This window comes from Zalophus californianus, chromosome 1 (genome assembly GCF_009762305.2).
Source record: "Zalophus californianus isolate mZalCal1 chromosome 1, mZalCal1.pri.v2, whole genome shotgun sequence".
In the NCBI taxonomy this organism is placed as follows: domain Eukaryota; kingdom Metazoa; phylum Chordata; class Mammalia; order Carnivora; family Otariidae; genus Zalophus; species Zalophus californianus.
In genome coordinates, this window is record NC_045595.1 from 55,711,189 (window position 1) to 55,728,402 (window position 17,214).

The window sequence follows — 17,214 nt, forward strand, 5'->3', positions numbered from 1 at the left end:
TACACCAAAACAAATTATGTAATATATGGTGATTAACATAACAATAAAAAAATTAAAAAAAAACTAATGATGTATTGTATGATGACTAACATAATAAAATTTAAAAAATTGTTTAAGATAATTTTAAAAAAAGATTTTATTTATTTATTTATTTAAGAGAGAGCCCAAGAAGGTGGGTAGAGGGAGAGAGAATCTGAAGCAGACTCCCCGCTGAGCACAGAACATGATGCGGGGCTCGACCTCATGACCCTGAGATTATGGCCTGGGCCAAAACCAAGAGTCAGATGCTTAACTGACTGAGCCACACAAGTGCACCTGAATGTTCAGATTTCTATTTGGCATTTCTTACTCAATTGTGTTTTGTTTTATTTTGTTTTCCCCTAATTTGCTAATAGCCTCTCCCTCATCTTTCACAAAATGACCTTTCCAGATGTAGCCTATTTCAGAATTTTCTTCCATTTTATTTTCTCTGTGGTATTATGTCATTTCAAGTATCTCTGAGGGCAGCTAGTTTTCTCCACTAATGTAAAATGGGATTTTTTGGTGCCTGGTACATAGGTAAGTCAGATGCCATCTCAACATCAGCTATTCCTAAGAGCCTTATTTGAGGAAGGATGGAATGGAATATTACTCAGTCATCAAGAAATGAAATCTTACCATTTGTAACGAGGTGTGTGGAACTAGAGGGTATTATGCTAAGCAAAATAAGTCAATCAGAGAAAGATAATTATTGTATGATTTCACTCACATGTGGAATTTAAGAAACAAAACAGAGGATCATAGGAGAAGGAGGGGAAAAATAAAATAAGACAAAACCAGAGAGGGAGACACACCATAAGAGACTCTTAACTACAGGAAACAAACTGAGGGTTGCTGGTGGGGAGGTGGGTGGGGGGGTGGGGTAACTGGGTGATGGATATTAAGGAGGGCATGTGATGTAACGAGCAGCGGGTGTTATATGCACCTGATGAATCACTAAACTCTACTTCTGAAACTAATAATACACTCTATGTTAATTAATTGAATTAAAAAATAAATAGACGGATGTGGAGGGGATAGAACAAAAAAAAAGAGAGAAAGATTAACTTTTTTTTAATGCTATTAATTAATTTCTGTTTTAGAAAATCAAAAATTCCCAAAGACTTTAGAACAAGTGCCCACCTTGGATGTAACTTCTTAAATGCTATCTTATGTTGATAGCAACTAAATATAATACAAGTACTTGTCGGGTACCTGTGAAAATATTTGAGCCTTACATTCTTGATTTATAGACGACAAATCTGTGAAAATATGTGTCTGGACCCATTTTACAATGTTATGTACCTCATATTTCTAAGTCTTGAGTTAAAGTAAATACTTGCATTGTACAGGGAAAATATTCCTTGAGTAGGGCCATCACCTAGCTCTCTAGTATAAATTTTACATTTGATCCTCATGAGATATCAGTAATTACTTGAAAGAGACTGGCATGCCTGAACTTCTATGGAGAAACAGCTTTCAGGGTGGGGTGGACACCAGTCTTCTGGTTAAAACCTTTCAAGAAAATAACCCGGAATCTATTTAAATTGCTGTTATGTTTACTACCCTAGTACCATGTGCCAAAGAATAGAGAGAAAAGAAATTTGGGAATGTGTTCCTGCAAATGATTGATAACTTGATTCTGCTCACTTAAAAGTGTTTCCCCAACCTCTGGCATGAGAATGAAAAATGCATAAGATGTGAAATTGTCTTGGGGATTCTGAGAAAAGAGTAAAATTCCACCAGTGCCCTATGAACATAATTTATTAAAGTGATCTATTATTTTGGTAATTGTTCCTCCTCTCTCTAGGCAGGGACAGAGCTAGGGAATTATTAGAGAATTGCATCAATTCTCCTAAGTCATATGTATGAAGAACTAAATAATAATAAAAATAATAGCTAACATTTCTATGACAATCCATATGCATCAGGCACTCGTCCATGTTTGGTATATTGACTTAATCTGTTTATTTTCATAATATCTTTAGGCTATAGGTATTATAGTTATCCTTGTTTTACATGCAAGATAACCAAAGCTCAGATGTGTTGAAGTGGCTGCTCAGGGTCACGCTTGTACCAAATGTCAGATCATATTAAACTCACTAAAGGGTAGGAAGCAGTACATTGAGATTACTCCACCTATTTTGAAGATGGCAATAGTGCTGGTTGAACTGATGGTGTTGTTCACATTTGTGATAAAGACTTTTTCTTGAGCTTCTCCTCAGGCATTTACTACATGCTCATTTTCCACCATAAAGATAAATAAAAATAACAAACTTTCCAGTTTTATTGACATAAAAAATGCCTTTTTTTCTGAAGTTGGAATTGGGATCACAGTCAATACCATCCTTCTTGTCTTCCACATCAACACCGTGTTTCTCGAGCACAGGCCTAAGCCAACAGACCTGATCATTGGTCACTTGGCCCTAATCCATGTAGTCATGCTACTAACCATGGGGTTCATGGCTACAGACATCTTTGGGTTCCAAAAAACTGGGGATGACATAAAATGTAAATCAGTTATCTATTTGTACAGATTGATGAGGGGCCTATTTTTTTGTACCACCTGCCTACTGAGTGTCACCCAGGCCATCACCCTGAGTCCCAGAAGCTCCTGTTTAGCAGAGTTCATACATAAATCGTCACATCAGAACAAATACTGCATTCTCTTCCTATGAGTCTTTAATATGGCCATTAGTGGTCGTTTCTTAATGTCCACTATTGCCAACCCCAATGTGACCTTAGCCCGTCTTCTATTTGTCACTGAATCCTGCTCACTTTGTCCCATGAGTTACTTCCTTAGGTACATATATTTTGCACTGGTGACATTCCAAGAAGTCTCCCTGATGGGGCTCATGGCCCTCTCAAGTGGGTACATGGTGATTCTTTTGTATCAGCTTAAAAGTCAGACCCAGCATCTTCACAGCACCGATCTTTCTCCAAAAGCCTCCTCAGAAAAAAAGGCCACCAAGACCATTCTGTGACTCATGAGTTTCTTTGTGGTCATGCACTTTTTGGACCGCATTGTCTCCTCTTCTTCAAGAATGTTGTGGAACAGTGACCCTGTGTGTCTGTGTGTCAAAATGCTTGTGGAATATTACTCAGCCATCAGAAAGGATGAATACCTACCATTTGCAAAGTGAAATAAGTCAATCAGAGAAAGACAATTATCATATGGTTTCAGTCATATGTGGAATATAAGAAATAGTGCAGAGGACCGTAAGAGAAAGGAGGGAAAACTGAGTGGGAAGAAATCAGAGAGGGAGACAAACCATGAGAGACTCTGGACTCCGGGAAACAAACTGAGGGTTACAGAGGGAGGGGGGTGGGGTTGTGGGGTAACTGGGTGATGGGTATTAAGGAGGGCACGTGATGTGATGAGCACTGGGTGTTATACGCAGCTAATGAATTGTTGAACACGACATCAAAAACTAATGATGTATTATATGTTGACTAATTGAACGTAATAATATATATATACATATATATAAAGTTGCAGAGCATTCCAAAACCTGATTCGATAGAAATTGAAGAGCAAAGAACTAGGTCTCCAATACTGAAGATATTGACAAACGTTGAAGAAATTTAAAAAGGGACTTAACCAGATTTCCAGACCTGGGAAGACCTCCTGCACTCCCCCCACCCCTGCCAGAGTTCCCCTGCATCCCAGTCTGACCCTTTTCCTCTTTGCCTTAAAATATAAAAAAGTCTTCCTGTTACCCAAAAAAACCTTCTCTTGAGCAAACAGTTCATCTAGCTATCCTACATCTCCTTTCCCTTTATCTGCCAGATTTCTTCAATATAAGTTTTTTTAAAAAGGGATTTAAAAACATGAGCAAAGATAAAAGGACAATAAAAGTAAAAACGAAGTAAAAGTGAGTCTCATAAAAGTAAATATACAAATTCTAGATATAAAATGAAAATTTTTAAAATTGAAATTAAAACTCATGCATGAGTTCTACTTTTGCCATGGTGGAACCTTTCACTGATTATAGTTAATATATTTGGACAAAATATTTTTTAAAAAACCATCTGAGGACACAAAAGGAAACAAAAAGTCAATTGTGGGGGGGAGCGAAAAGCTGGAGATAGAGCCTACAAAGAAGATAGTTTCCCATTTCTTTTTATAAAGCATTTTTTTCTTTCTCATGAAATGGCATGAAGAAGGTAATGGAAGTCATGTCCTTCTGACCAAAAGAAACAAGGAAAGGAGCCCTTGGGGGATAGAGGGTATGAGAGGGAAAGCCAGAGATGAGACAACCAGAGAAGGGGTTCTCCAGTTCTGTACCTGTCCCAGCAAGGGTCTCATCCTAACCCCTGAACATGTTTGGGTAACATGAGCCAACAGAGCGGAGATTTAGCCACGGGGCGCAGGAGATGAAACAGAATTTACAGACTGAAACTGACCAGGTTGTCTTCTAAAACAAAAACATCACCATTCTCCATAGCAGGTCTGAGAGCACAGCAGAATATTCAGAAAGTCCAAGACACAATGCAAAATTACCCACCGTACAAAGAATAAGGAATATGTGAGCAACTCTAAGGGACAGATACATTCAACAGAGGCCAAACCCATTGTTCACACAGATGTTGAAATTACTGGAGACTTTCAGGAAGCTTTTATGACTATGCTCTATAAAGTAAAGGAAAATAACTGAAAAGGAACAGAAGATAGGATTCTCAGTAGAGAAAACGAAATTACAAAAATAGGCAAATGGAAATTTTAGAACTAGAAAATACTATATACCTGAAATAAGACCTCTCTCCCCACTTAATCACAGAATGGAGATGATAGGAGACAGTCAGCATACTTGACAGCACATTGACTGAGGAATATGAGAAATGAGAGTGAGTAACATGGACAGAGCTTCAGTGACCTGTCACACAATATCAAAAGGTCTAAAATACATGTAATTGGTTATCATGATAAGAGAGGGGAAAGGGATGGGGGAAATAATTTTTTAAAATAATGATCATAAAACTACCCAATTGTGATTTAAATACACGGAATTTTAGCAAACAGAAGCAGGAAAAATTCAAAGAAAACCATGCCTAGACAGATCATAATAAAACTGCTGAAACCTGAATATAAAAGCATCTTGAAAGAAGCTAGAGATGAAAGGTACATTCCATATTGGGAAACAATGATTTGAATGACAATGGATTTCTCGTCAGAAAGAACAGATGTCAAAAAAACAGTGGAAAAAATATCTTTAAGTAATACAAGAGAAAAAAAAAAGACCCCCCCCCCAAAAAACACCTCCCAAACCTGTTCTATATCCAGAAAAAAATATCCTTCAGGAATAAGGGTAAAAGGAATTAATCCTCAATTAAAGTAAAACTCAAAGAATTATTTGCCAGCCAATGTGCTCAATGAGAAATGCTGAAGTAGTTCCTCCTGAAGGGAAGTGATCCAGAGGGAAAGTTTGTACGTCAGAAATTAAAGGAGAGCCCAGAAATGGCAAATAGCTGGGTAAGTGAGAAATATTACTTTTTATTTCTTCCTAGATTTTCATTAAAATGCACAGGACTGTTTAAAGCAAAACTTATAACACGAATTAGTGGCGGTTTCACTATGTGTATGTGTAACACATAAGGCAGGAATGGTGTCATGATGAAGTTAGATGGCGTTAAAATTTTGAGGATTTACATAAAATGGTACTGTATTAATTCCAAGTAGATTGTGAGAAGTTAGATATGTATGTTATAATCCTCAGGGCAGCAACACATATTGCCAAAATGCCACATGATAAATTAAATTAGAATATTAACATTATTAAGATAATTCAAAAGAAAGCAGCTGGAGAGGAGAAGAATAAAAATCAGAAGAGACAAATAGAAAATACATAAGGAAATGACAGATCTTAATCCAACTGTATCAATAATTATACAAAATGTTAATAATCTCAACAATCCAAATAAAGGCAAAGATTGAGAGTGATTTACGAAAAACAAGTCCCTATTGTATGTTTTCTAAAATAGGAATACTTTAGATAGGTAGTGAGAGGTACACCACATAAAAAGTAAGCAGAGGATGTCTCAGGTGGCTGTTCTAATGTCAGATAAAATACATATAGCAATTGTTTACCTTTTTAAAAATGGGTATAAAATACGTAACACATAAATTGTAACATCTTAACCATGGTTAAGTACGTGGCTCAGTGGCATTAGCACATTGACACTGTTGGGTAACCATCCCCACTGTCCATCTCCAGAACTCTCTTCATCTTGTGTAGGTGAAAAACCCTGTCCGCATGAAACATAACTCCCCACTGTCCCTCCGCCCAGCCCCTGGCGACCACCAGCCTACTTTCCATCTCTAAATCTGCCAACTCCAGGGACCTCAAATAAGTAGAATCATTCAGTATTTGTCCTTTTGTGACTGGCTTATTTCACTGAGCACCATGTCCTCGAGGTTCGTCCAAGTTGTAGCCTGTGTCACGGTTTCCTTCTGACCCTCAGAGTCCCCTTCCCATGTTTCCTCTGGCTAGAACGACGTGGTTTCTATTAGTACTTCATGAGAGAAAAGAAATGGGGAACTCACCCTCAAGCAGGATGCATCTCCCAAGTTCTGGCTCACTCCATAACTGGCCTGCTTTCCTTCACTTTTGAGAGTTCTCGGATAGATTTTAGCTGTAATTAGCAAGAGCAACAGGTTTCACCAGAGTAGAACGGGAAATTTTCCACTAGATTTCAACTTAAAATGTTTTCACTTTATTTTTGTAGTTTTCATATGGATCTGATGGTAATAGAAGTTTTCCTTCATATTAGTTTGGACTGCAAATTTTACAAATGTGTGTGATTCAGAATATACATTCTCTAGTTATTCCTCAAGAACAAGAAGGAAGCAAATAATCATTCATAAAATAGTTCCAAGAGTAAGATCAGCTATGTATGAGTGAAAAAAATCTATTTTCAGAACATTCATAAACCTGATTTCTGTTGAAATTAAGAATTCTGATGTTGTAATAACCAACAGTGCAGATATTATAATAACCACGTATGTCAGTCATATAAGCCTGAAAATATTAAAGACATGAATATAAGACTTACGCCATGAGCAAAGATAAAAAACACTTGAAAAAGAAACCAGATATATATCAGCCTAATTCCTGAGCACATATGGCACACATATAAAACAATAGAGCTACTTGATCTAATACACAGAATCTCAACTAGTCGTACAGGCTGACTGACCCAGACCAGGTCGATTGCCTTCTACAGCAAAGCAACATCTCAAGAGGCATATACCAGGACTGAGAGCACAACATAACATTCACGATGTCTAAATATAATACAAAATGACTCAGTGTACAAAGTATCAGGAAAATGTGACCAATTCTAAGGGAGGAACACAATCAACAGACGCCAACCTTATATTCTACGATGTTGAAAATACATTGCTAGGTAGTCACTCGGTTTGTGGTCATTTGTTATGGCAACCCTAGAAACCTACCAGGGTTTTCTTCTGATGTGTAATAAAGTGTGACTCACTGAGGAGCGCTTTACCGCATTCATTGCATTTATAAGGAGTATCATCTCTGCAGAATTTTGGTGGCTAAGGAGCTTTAACTCCTGGCACTCTAGCTTCTCGCTTTCCTTGAAATCAGAGGAATTCTTTACAGTATGACTTGTCTGCTCCCTTCCCTAGTGACGGCCTTCCTACATTTATTACACTTATGGAATCTCTCCACTATTAATCCCGTGAGAGCTTATGAGGTTTGTTATGACTGAAGGTTTTCCCATACTGATTACATTTTAAAAGTTTTACTCCTGCCTGGGTTGTGCTATTACAGAATAATTTCCCACAATCGTTATGTTCATAAGAATTCATGCTAGCAGCTTCTCTTGTTTTCGTCTACACTACATTTGAAATGCCCTCAAATAATGATGGGGTATTTTTCTTAGAGGAATAAGCTCTGAGCTCAGATGAAATTGGTTTTTCACTTTTACCATATTCCTGTCCTTCCTCCACAGTCAATGCTTTATTGTAAATGAACACAACTGGCTTGAACTTTCCTTTTCCATAAATTGTGTAGATAACTATTCTTTGTGAATATTTTTACAATCTACTTAGGCATATTCTTGGTCAGAAGTGTCCTGCTGTGTGTCTGAGACTCTGGTTTCAGGTCTACTCTTCAAGAACTAAAAAGAGCTCAAGTGCAAATGGTCCCCGCCCTATCCGAAAAAGTCCCCGTCGTAAGCCAGTTGGTACCAAAATGGACAATGTGGGGAAGACGACATGGGAATTATTTCAGATATAATCTTATATAATGCAGAAAATCCATAAGGCACACACAAGAAGTAAGCAGAGGAGAATGAAAGATAAAGCGCACAGACTGGAGTTACTAGAAACTGAAGAGCTTAGAGAGATGTCAGGGAGAATAACAGAGTAAGGACTTCCAATACCCTGCTTCCCAAAAGCAATGAGGACACTGGAAAAAAATAGTCAAAACCAACCCTTTCAGGGGCGCCTGGGTGGGGCTCAGTCAGTTGAGTGGCTGCCTTCGGCTCAGGTCATGATCCCTGGGTCCTGGGATGGAGCCCCGCGTCGTGCTCCCTGCTCGGCAGGAAGCCTGCTTCTCCCTCTCCCTCTGCCTGCCTCTCTGCCTACTTGTGCTCTCTCTCTCTCTGTCAAATAAATAAATAAAATCTTAAAAAAAAAAAAAACAACCCTTTCAGACTCTTGAAATTAACCAAAGATTTGTAGTAAGAGAGCATTTATTCAAGAAATGTGGCTGAATGTGGGTAAGCCCAGCAAGTTCTGTGGCATTGAAATTGCTCTATCCGTCTCCTCTCTTTCCTGGTTCGTGGGTATCTTTGAAAATGTCCGCGGGTATCTCTGAAAATCAGGAGCCAGCAGTCATGGTGAAAATCTACAGCCCAGCAGCCAATGGAGGAGAAAGAACTGGTTGGAGCCCTCCAAGAGAACTGTCACTATTTTACCTGTCTGGAAATTCCGGAGATAACCCCACTCAAAGGCCTTCTCTTCATTTGCCCTTACTCGGAATTACCCACCGTGAAAAGCCTTGTCAACAGGCCATCTGTCAAAAACTATCAGTAGCAGTTGAGCTCCCTGAGGTGGTGATAATAGGTGGGGTAAAAATCAAGTTAACCAAAAGCTTTTAGAAAGTAAAATCTGGAGAACAAGCTGTCAGTGGGGGGGGGGGGGGGGGGGGGGGGGGGGGGGGGGGGGGGGGGGGGGGGGGGGGGGGGGGGGTGGGGGGGGCAGGACGGGGCGGGGGAGAGAGCTCTGAATTCCAGGGAGTCTAAAAACCACAAGCACACATAGGGTATTGTGCACACTCAGGGCTTCAGGTATGCTAGGAAAGACGTGACAAGGCCCTGAGCTCTCCCCTGGGACCGATCATGATGCTTTGTGCAAGCAGGAAGCCAAGGCTAAGACAGGGTTATTTAGTGCCCTGTAGTGTCAAAGTCATGCCCCTCAGTCCCAAGATGAGCAATGTTAACACCCTGGGCAGGTATCCTTTTATCTCATTTTCCTCAATCAGAGAAATATTACCTATGGTTGTGACCTTTACTACCTCCACTCCCATTCTCCCATCAGCTCACCCAACTGGCTTCTGTTTGTACCACCTGACAGACACCAAGAGCATCAGTAACCCCCATGTGCCAAATCTAATCATCCCCTCTGGGTCTCTCTGTTCAGTCTCAGTGGGTTTTCAGCACAGGGTGGCTTCACCTTTGTTGAAATTAGCTCTTCTCTGAAATCCACGTCATTGCATTTATCTGCTTTGCCATCTGCCTGACTGTACACCCTTTCCTCTGTCTCCTTCAGTTGTTTCTCTTCTCTCTAAATGTTAGTGGGTCCAGGACTCAGGGTGAGGTCTGTATACTTCTGTCTGCACCCTCAGTGCCATGGTATTAAATATGATCCAATTCCCATGACTTCCTGTCTCCCTCCTACCTAGAGTGCTCTCCACAAGGATATCTAATATATCTCATACTTAACAATGCAAACGCAGAAGTCCCCCCTGTCCCCTGTCCTGCCCTGGGGAAAAAAACTGTCCCTATTTTTCCTGCCCCAAGTCTCTTTTCCTCTCTGTCCAGTAGTATCAGGCAACATGAACCCTCTCGGTGGCTGTCATGAGCATACCATGAAGGCGCGCGCACACACGAGGTGTATCTTCCCACAACATCAGCTTTATTGAGTCACAAAGCAAGGTTAACATCATTATAAAGCAGGTTCAGGATTCCAAACTCAATGACATTTCACCCCATAATTAACTTGGCTTCTTACATGACACACAAAGCAGAACATAAGACAATCCGCACGACAAACAAGATAACACGGAGGGCAGGAAGTGAACGAAGCGAACGCCAGGTCAGTCTGTGGACACGCAGTGGAGATAAGGCCTCGGTCTGGTCCGGATCAGCTCTCGGCACTTGCTGCTTCTGATGTTCAGTGAAGGATCTCAGTTCTGTGTGGAGATCAGTCAGGCAGAGAGCCTTCAGCCGCAGCTATCTTTTTGAAGTGGTCAGACAGAGGGGTCCATGTCTGAGGAGTCTGACGGTTTGCTGCAAAAATCCTCCCATTTTAAAGAGATTTAATCAGTCTCGGGCCCCTGCAGACCTCTTCCGCTTGCGGTCAGTCCCTGGGGTGTCGTCAGCTGGCGCTGGTCTCGGCAGTATCTGGTAGCTGCAGTCCACTTAGCTGCTCGTGTCATTGCTTGATGCAGGCCCCTGCGTGACATGAGTGACTCCATCTTGCTTTCTATGGTTGCCCAAGCCAAAAGCTCAGGAATCAGCTTTAGTTTTCTTTTCTCCCGTATCCATCACACCTATCCCATCAGCAAACCCTGCCTTCTCTAGAGCCAAAATAATATATACCCCAAATCCAACCACTTTTATTCTATCACCTAGTCACATGGTGTGATATAATACAATATATGTTCTATTGATACCCATCTCTGTGGTGGCAAGATCTGCTAGGTGCTCACAAATCCTCTTCAAACAAGATTCATTTCCCAGTCTCCTTGCAGTTACTTCAGACCAGATGACTGAGTTCGTGCTGCTGGAATATGGAAACAAGTAGCATATGTTGCCTCAAGCCTAAAATGTCCCCCTCAATCGGCCTCTCAGAGGCTAGAAGCAGGGGTCGAGGAGTTGGCAGTCACAAGTCATTCCACCCCAAACCCCAAAACACCTTCTGGGGTTGCCTCCCAGAGTTGCCTCTCAACCACATCACACTATGCAGTATGAGAAATAAACTTTTCTATGGTAAGCAACTGAGATTTGGGAGCTTATTTTTGGCACTGCAGCCAGCATGTACCCTAAAGGACACATACAAAAAGCACATGTAGAGATGGACCCACTTGGACCAGTAGATATCTCTGTGGCAGTGCTTGAACTGGGTGCATCAGACAAGGAGAACCTCTGCCTAATTCACAATGTTTTTATTTTCGTAAGGATAATGAATATATAGATTTTAGGTGTGGGTAACAAATTTAAAAGACAATCCCTGCATTCCCCTCCTTCTGCTCCTGGAAAACTCTATCCCCTAACTGTCCTTTCCTAGCTCACCTCCATGGTTCCCTGGGCTCCATGGCCCTGGCTCAGGGCTAGGGAAGAAAAGGAACTATGAGACACAGTCGGTGAATCAGTCAACAGACACTTACTGGCACCAATTCCCCTGGGCCCTGTGCTGCTGCAAACTGGGCACTAGGAGATAAATGAGTCATGTTCCTCGATCCTGGGCTCCCACAGTCTGGCAATTTCTCCTCAGAGTGACCACTCCGTGTCACGTTAACCAGCTCACAGGCTAAAGATGGGACTTGTCCAGGATACAAGGGAGCCCACTCTCTGGGTCTGTCTCTTCATCATTGTCCAAAGCTAGGAGAGAGGCGGAACAGAAGAGATCACTGCATCAGGGCTAGGATAGTGGTGTGTGCTCAGATCAAGGGGAAAGGCCACAAAGGTAGAAGTGATCAAATCAGGAGCACCTAAAGAAGACCTGTCTAAGGTGGGTCTTCATGGCTGAGCAGGGGCTCAATGAGACAGCAAGAGTAAGGGAAGGAGCATGCAAGGCTGCGTGAAATGATCCTTTACTTTCAAGGCACTGATGGCCTCAGTTTGGTAGAAACACAGGGGGTGTGCATGGGAGAGGCACTCTGGGCAGACGCCCCCATATGAATTTGGACTTCACCCACAGGGCTGCCCCAACCATTGTATAGACTGTGTCCTTGGGTGCCTGGCTACAAGGGCAAATAGGGCTGAATTCCAATCAAGCTCAACCCACCAAGCCATGCACCCTGGCACAAGTTTGGGTCTGCCAGGAGAAAGCAAAGCGATGCCTTTTTCTCACCTTCCCAAATGTGCTGTGTAGTCTAACAGCAGCCTGGTTTATCCTGCCCCCAACACCACAGTTCTCAAAACCTTTGAAAAGGTTTGTAGGATCTTACTGAATTTTCACAACTCTCTGGAATAGGGATTATAAGCACAATTTCATAGATGAAGAAATGAGGCTGAGAGGTGGAGAAAGACAAAACTCTCCAAGAGGCAGTTCTCAACTTCCAGGGATCCCCCCCGGGCCAAAAGATCTTGGGACAAACCAATGAGACTCTTGGCCATTTGCCCTCTGCAAAACAAAGGCTTGATGAATACAACTAAGATTTCTTATATGCATTATATAACATGACCAGAAATAGAAATATGAACAAGGCAAGGCGAAATCATAGCTCTTGAAATCATCCTAATATTTCCTTCCACTTTATTGGACTGTCTTTGGTGCAAATTCATCTATAAAAGGATGGCATATCCCCTCGTGACCTGTCAACAGAGACCAGGTCATGACCACTTTTTAAAAGAAATTTTTATTGTTATGTTAATCACCATATATTACATCATTAGTTTTTGATGCAGTGTTCCATGATTCATTGTTTGTTCATAACACCCAGTGCTCCATGCAGAACGTGCCCTCCTCAATACCCATCACCAGGCTAACCCATCCCCCGACCCCCCTCCCCTCTAGAACCCTCAGTTTGTTTTTCAGAGTCCATCATCTCTCATGGTTCGTCTCCCCCTCTGACATACTCCCCTTTTCTTCCTCTCCTGTTATCTTCTTCTTTTTCTTTTTTCTTAAGATATGTTGCGTTATTTGTTTCAGAAGTACAGATCTGTGATTCAACAGTCTTGCACAATTCACAGCGCTCACCGTAGCACATACCCTCCCCAATGACTATCACCCAGCCACCCCATCCCTCCCACCCCCAACCACTCCAGTAACACTCAGTTTGTTTCCTGAGATTAAGAATTCCTCATATCAGTGAGGTCATGTGATACATGTCTGTCTCTGATTGACTTATCTCACTCAGCATAACACCCTCCAGTTCTATCCACGTCGTTGCAAATGGCAAGATCTCATTCCTTTTGATGGCTGCATAATATTCCATTGTGTATATATACCACATCTTCTTTATCCATTCATCTGTCGATGGGCATCTTGGCTCTTTCCACAGTTTGGCTATTGTGGACATTGCTGCTATAAACATTGGGGTGCACGTACCCCTTCGGGTCCCTACATTTGTATCTTTGGGGTAAATACCCAGTACTGCAATTGCTGGATCGAATGGTAGCTCTAATTTCAACTGTTTAAGGAACCTCCATACTGTTTTCCAGAGTGGTTGCACCAGCTTGCATTCCCACCAACAGTGTAGGAGGGTTCCCCTTTCTCCACATCCCCGCCAACATCTGTCGTTCCCTGACTTGTTAATTTTAGCCATTCTGACGGGTGTGAGGTGGTATCTCATTGAGGTTTTGATTTGGATTTCCCTGATGCCGAGCGATGTTGAGCACTTTTTCATGTGCCTGTTGGCCATTTGGATGTCTTCTTTGGAGAAATGTCTGTCATGACCACTTTTTGATGAAAATCCATTTTGTGGCCCCTCCTAAGATGGCGGTGGGGGGGGAGCTACAATTTCACACATTTGAAATGTTAGAAAGTTCACTGAGAAACCAGTGCAAGTAATACTCCCTGATTTTTACCTAATACTACTTGGGTGGAAAATAAATGAGATTTTGGGGGAAAAGTCCTGCTGATTGAATTCTGTTTCCTGGCTTATGAAAAACAGAACCTGATAAAGAGAAGAGGATGTCCCCCTAACCCTGGCCAAGGTCCCTGAAGCATCCAGGCAACAAAGATTGGAGGAAGAAGCTGCGTGTGAATTCAGACCCTGAACTAGCTTCTGAGTGCAACTATGTGGTTTGCTATCCAAGAATGGATGATGGTATTGAAACACTGGGTAGGTAAGTTTCATTACTCCCATCCCTGTGTATATCTGGAACATTAATTAGATACATAAAATTCATCAAGAGTTGTACTAAAAATACGTAAGCTGTTTATAAAACAAGTTGTTAAGGGGCTTTCTAAAAGTTCCAACAACCAAGCCAGTTTACAGGTAGCCAGTACTCAGTGGCTACTAGAAAAAGCTTTGAGTACAGTTTCGGCGCCATCTCGTGTCTAGTATTGAGATCAGCACGTCCAAACAAGGAAACAAATACATAGAGCAGAGGTATGAAGGAGTTGATCTACTCTGGGAGGGGTGAGTAGCCAGGTGTTCCTGAAAATTTAGAGAGGGAAGGGAGATGCAACTGGAGGAGTAGGCTGGGGTCAGCTCCTGAAGGAAGGCTTTATCTCATGGGCACTGAAGGGGGTGAGCACCTCAGTGATGTCATCAGATGTGTGTTTTAGAACAATTCAGCTGTAGGCATATAGGCATGGGCTTCAGGTGCTTATGGGGTCAGCACGTGCAAGACTATGCTTACTGTCTCAATTCTTGGGCCAGATCATAGGAAGAACGGCCTTCTACCAGAATATAAGCAGGGATTATTGGCTGATTTGTTCACATTTCTATCCACACTGCCGGGTACATGATAGTTTTTATCAAAAAATAAAAGGGGCGTATTTTACAATATAAAGATGACATGATAATACTGTCAAAATGCAGATCCCCTACCCCATCCATCCCTAAAGCACCTTTTTAGTGAATAAGGGATACACTCTGACTTCGCACCAGCCCAATGGGCAGACATCACTCTCCTGACCTTACAGATGAAAACAAGGAGGCTCAGTGAGGTGGCCCTGCTAAGGGGCAAGGATCTCTCCCCATCTGTGACTCTTTCACTACTCAGACCCTAGAAAGCTCCTTGCTGCCTGTTTCATGTACTTTGGGACCAGGCAAGGCTTAGCTGTGTGTCAGCGGTGTCACACACGTACCCGCTGGACTGCCAGGTTACAGCATCTACCGCACGCCAGGGAAATGTTCTCTGAACAGCGTGAGGGACATTTACAGCTCCAGAAAAACAGTCTTTCAAGTGACCTTCCCAGGACGAACCCCAACGACAGAGGCAAAATTCAGTCCCACTAGGAAATATGAAAAGTCTGTATCATCCCCTGAAGGGGAGGGCTTAAGAGAGGCTGCACACACCAGCGTCTTCTGCCTCCTTCCATTGCCCTAATTTTACAAATGGGGAACCTGAGGCCACCAAAGGAAGAGAGTCTCTCTGAAAGTTACTTCGCAAGCTCAAGAGACCGGAGCGCGCGGCTTTCCCGCTGGTCCTAGAAAAGAGGGGTCCAGAGGCGTTGTGCCACAGGACTTCCGGAGCAGCCTCACCTCTGCACACCCCCAGCGCCTCCACCAGCCGCGACCCACTGCGCCTCGGTCCTGTCACCCACCTGCTCGGCTCCCCGGCATCCGCTCTGCCCCGCCCCTCGCTCCGCCTGGCCCCGCTCCGCTCCACCTGACCCGCTCCGTCCGCCAGCTTGGCTCCGCTCAGTCCAGTTCGGCCCACTCAGCCCTACCCGGCCCCACCCGGCCCCACCCGGCCCCAGCCGGCCCCACTCGGCCCCACTCGGCCCACGTGCTTGGCCTCTTTCAGCCAGGAGAACGCAGTATCTTCTCACCTCTGCCCCATCCGGCCCCAGGGCCACATGCTGGGCACAGCCGGGCTCCACCGCGCGTACCTCCTCGTCCCCTTCTTCAGTAACACGCAAAGCCCCCCGTACACCTGCCAGCTCCTCTCCTACCAGGCGTTCTGGGGGAGCTAGTCCAACACGACCCCGCAGGGGTGTCCCAGGATTTCCGTCATTGCGGAGGCTGGGCGGACTGAGGGACAGTCCTGGGTTCTGGCATTTGGTAGACCTGGTGTGGCGTCCAGGTCCTCCACATCGCCACTGGAGGACCTTGGGGGGCACTTCTCCCTTCGGAGTCTCAGTTTCTATTTGCAGAATGGAGCTGTGGATAATTCCGCTTTCCTGGGGCTAGTGGGAGGACCAGGGAGCCCGTGAGCACGTGTTGAGCGCCATTTGTGTGCGGAGCGAGTGTGGACGCAGAAAAGATCCTGGCGCAGCATCCTCCAGGAGCACACAAGACTAAACAGGGTGTGTTTTAGAAGACCAGGCCCTCTGCTTTGCTCTAGCTGTGTGGCTTTGAGCACGTCACCTAGACGCACTGAACCCTAAGTTTCCGCTCCCTGAGGCAGGCAATAGCTCCTTTCGCAAGCAACAACCATCTGCGCTTGCCCTCCCCCTCCAGCCCAAGACGTCTCAGAATGAGGCTGCCCAGGTGTCAGTCCCATTCTCCGTTGTTCAGAAGGTTGGGTTGGGTCAAGGATAGCCTCTCGTAACAACCCTCGTGTAACTAAGATTCATTCCAGAAACATTAAATAGCTTGAACTCAGAGATGGGAGAGAGGGCAACGGTTGGGTACTTGAGTTGCAGGCTGCAGAAACGGAATTTATTAATTTAAATAAAAACAATTGTTGGAAGGATACCAGGGAGATAGTGGAATAAGGGAAGGCTGAAGACAAGGGTCAGTAAAGCAGGAAGGAGCCGGGCTGTCCCAGGTGGTTTTGTGCCCCAAACTTCTGAACAATCTTGGACACTACTGCTATATGAAGGCACCACAACCCTTTCTGCTGTCTGACTGGGCTCTCACTGCTAATGGGGCATAGGTGTCCAGGCATTCTTCACATTGACCTGAGCAGGTTTTGAAGGATGAATAGAAAGTTGCCAAAGGAAAAGGGAAGGGGACCTTCCGAGTAGGAGCTGCATGTCCAGGGCATGTCCAGCATAGGGCAGGAATCTTGGGGCAACTCAGAATTCCGCTTGCCACACTGTGCCAGTCATCTTACTCAATGCTCACAAAAACCCTACAAAAATAGGTATTACTAATTTTT

General features: G+C 43.4%; 1 protein-coding gene across 1 annotated transcript; it reads left to right on the plus strand.

The window, feature by feature from the left end:
* Positions 1 to 2,294: 2,294 nt before the first annotated feature.
* Positions 2,295 to 16,084, plus strand: LOC113916036 (vomeronasal type-1 receptor 48-like; the record flags this gene model as incomplete). Its single annotated transcript, XM_027581886.1, is given in 2 exon segments — positions 2,295 to 3,122; positions 15,962 to 16,084. Coding segments are annotated over 2 exon segments (951 nt in total), but the record flags the coding sequence as incomplete, so codon positions are not given.
* Positions 16,085 to 17,214: the final 1,130 nt, after the last annotated feature.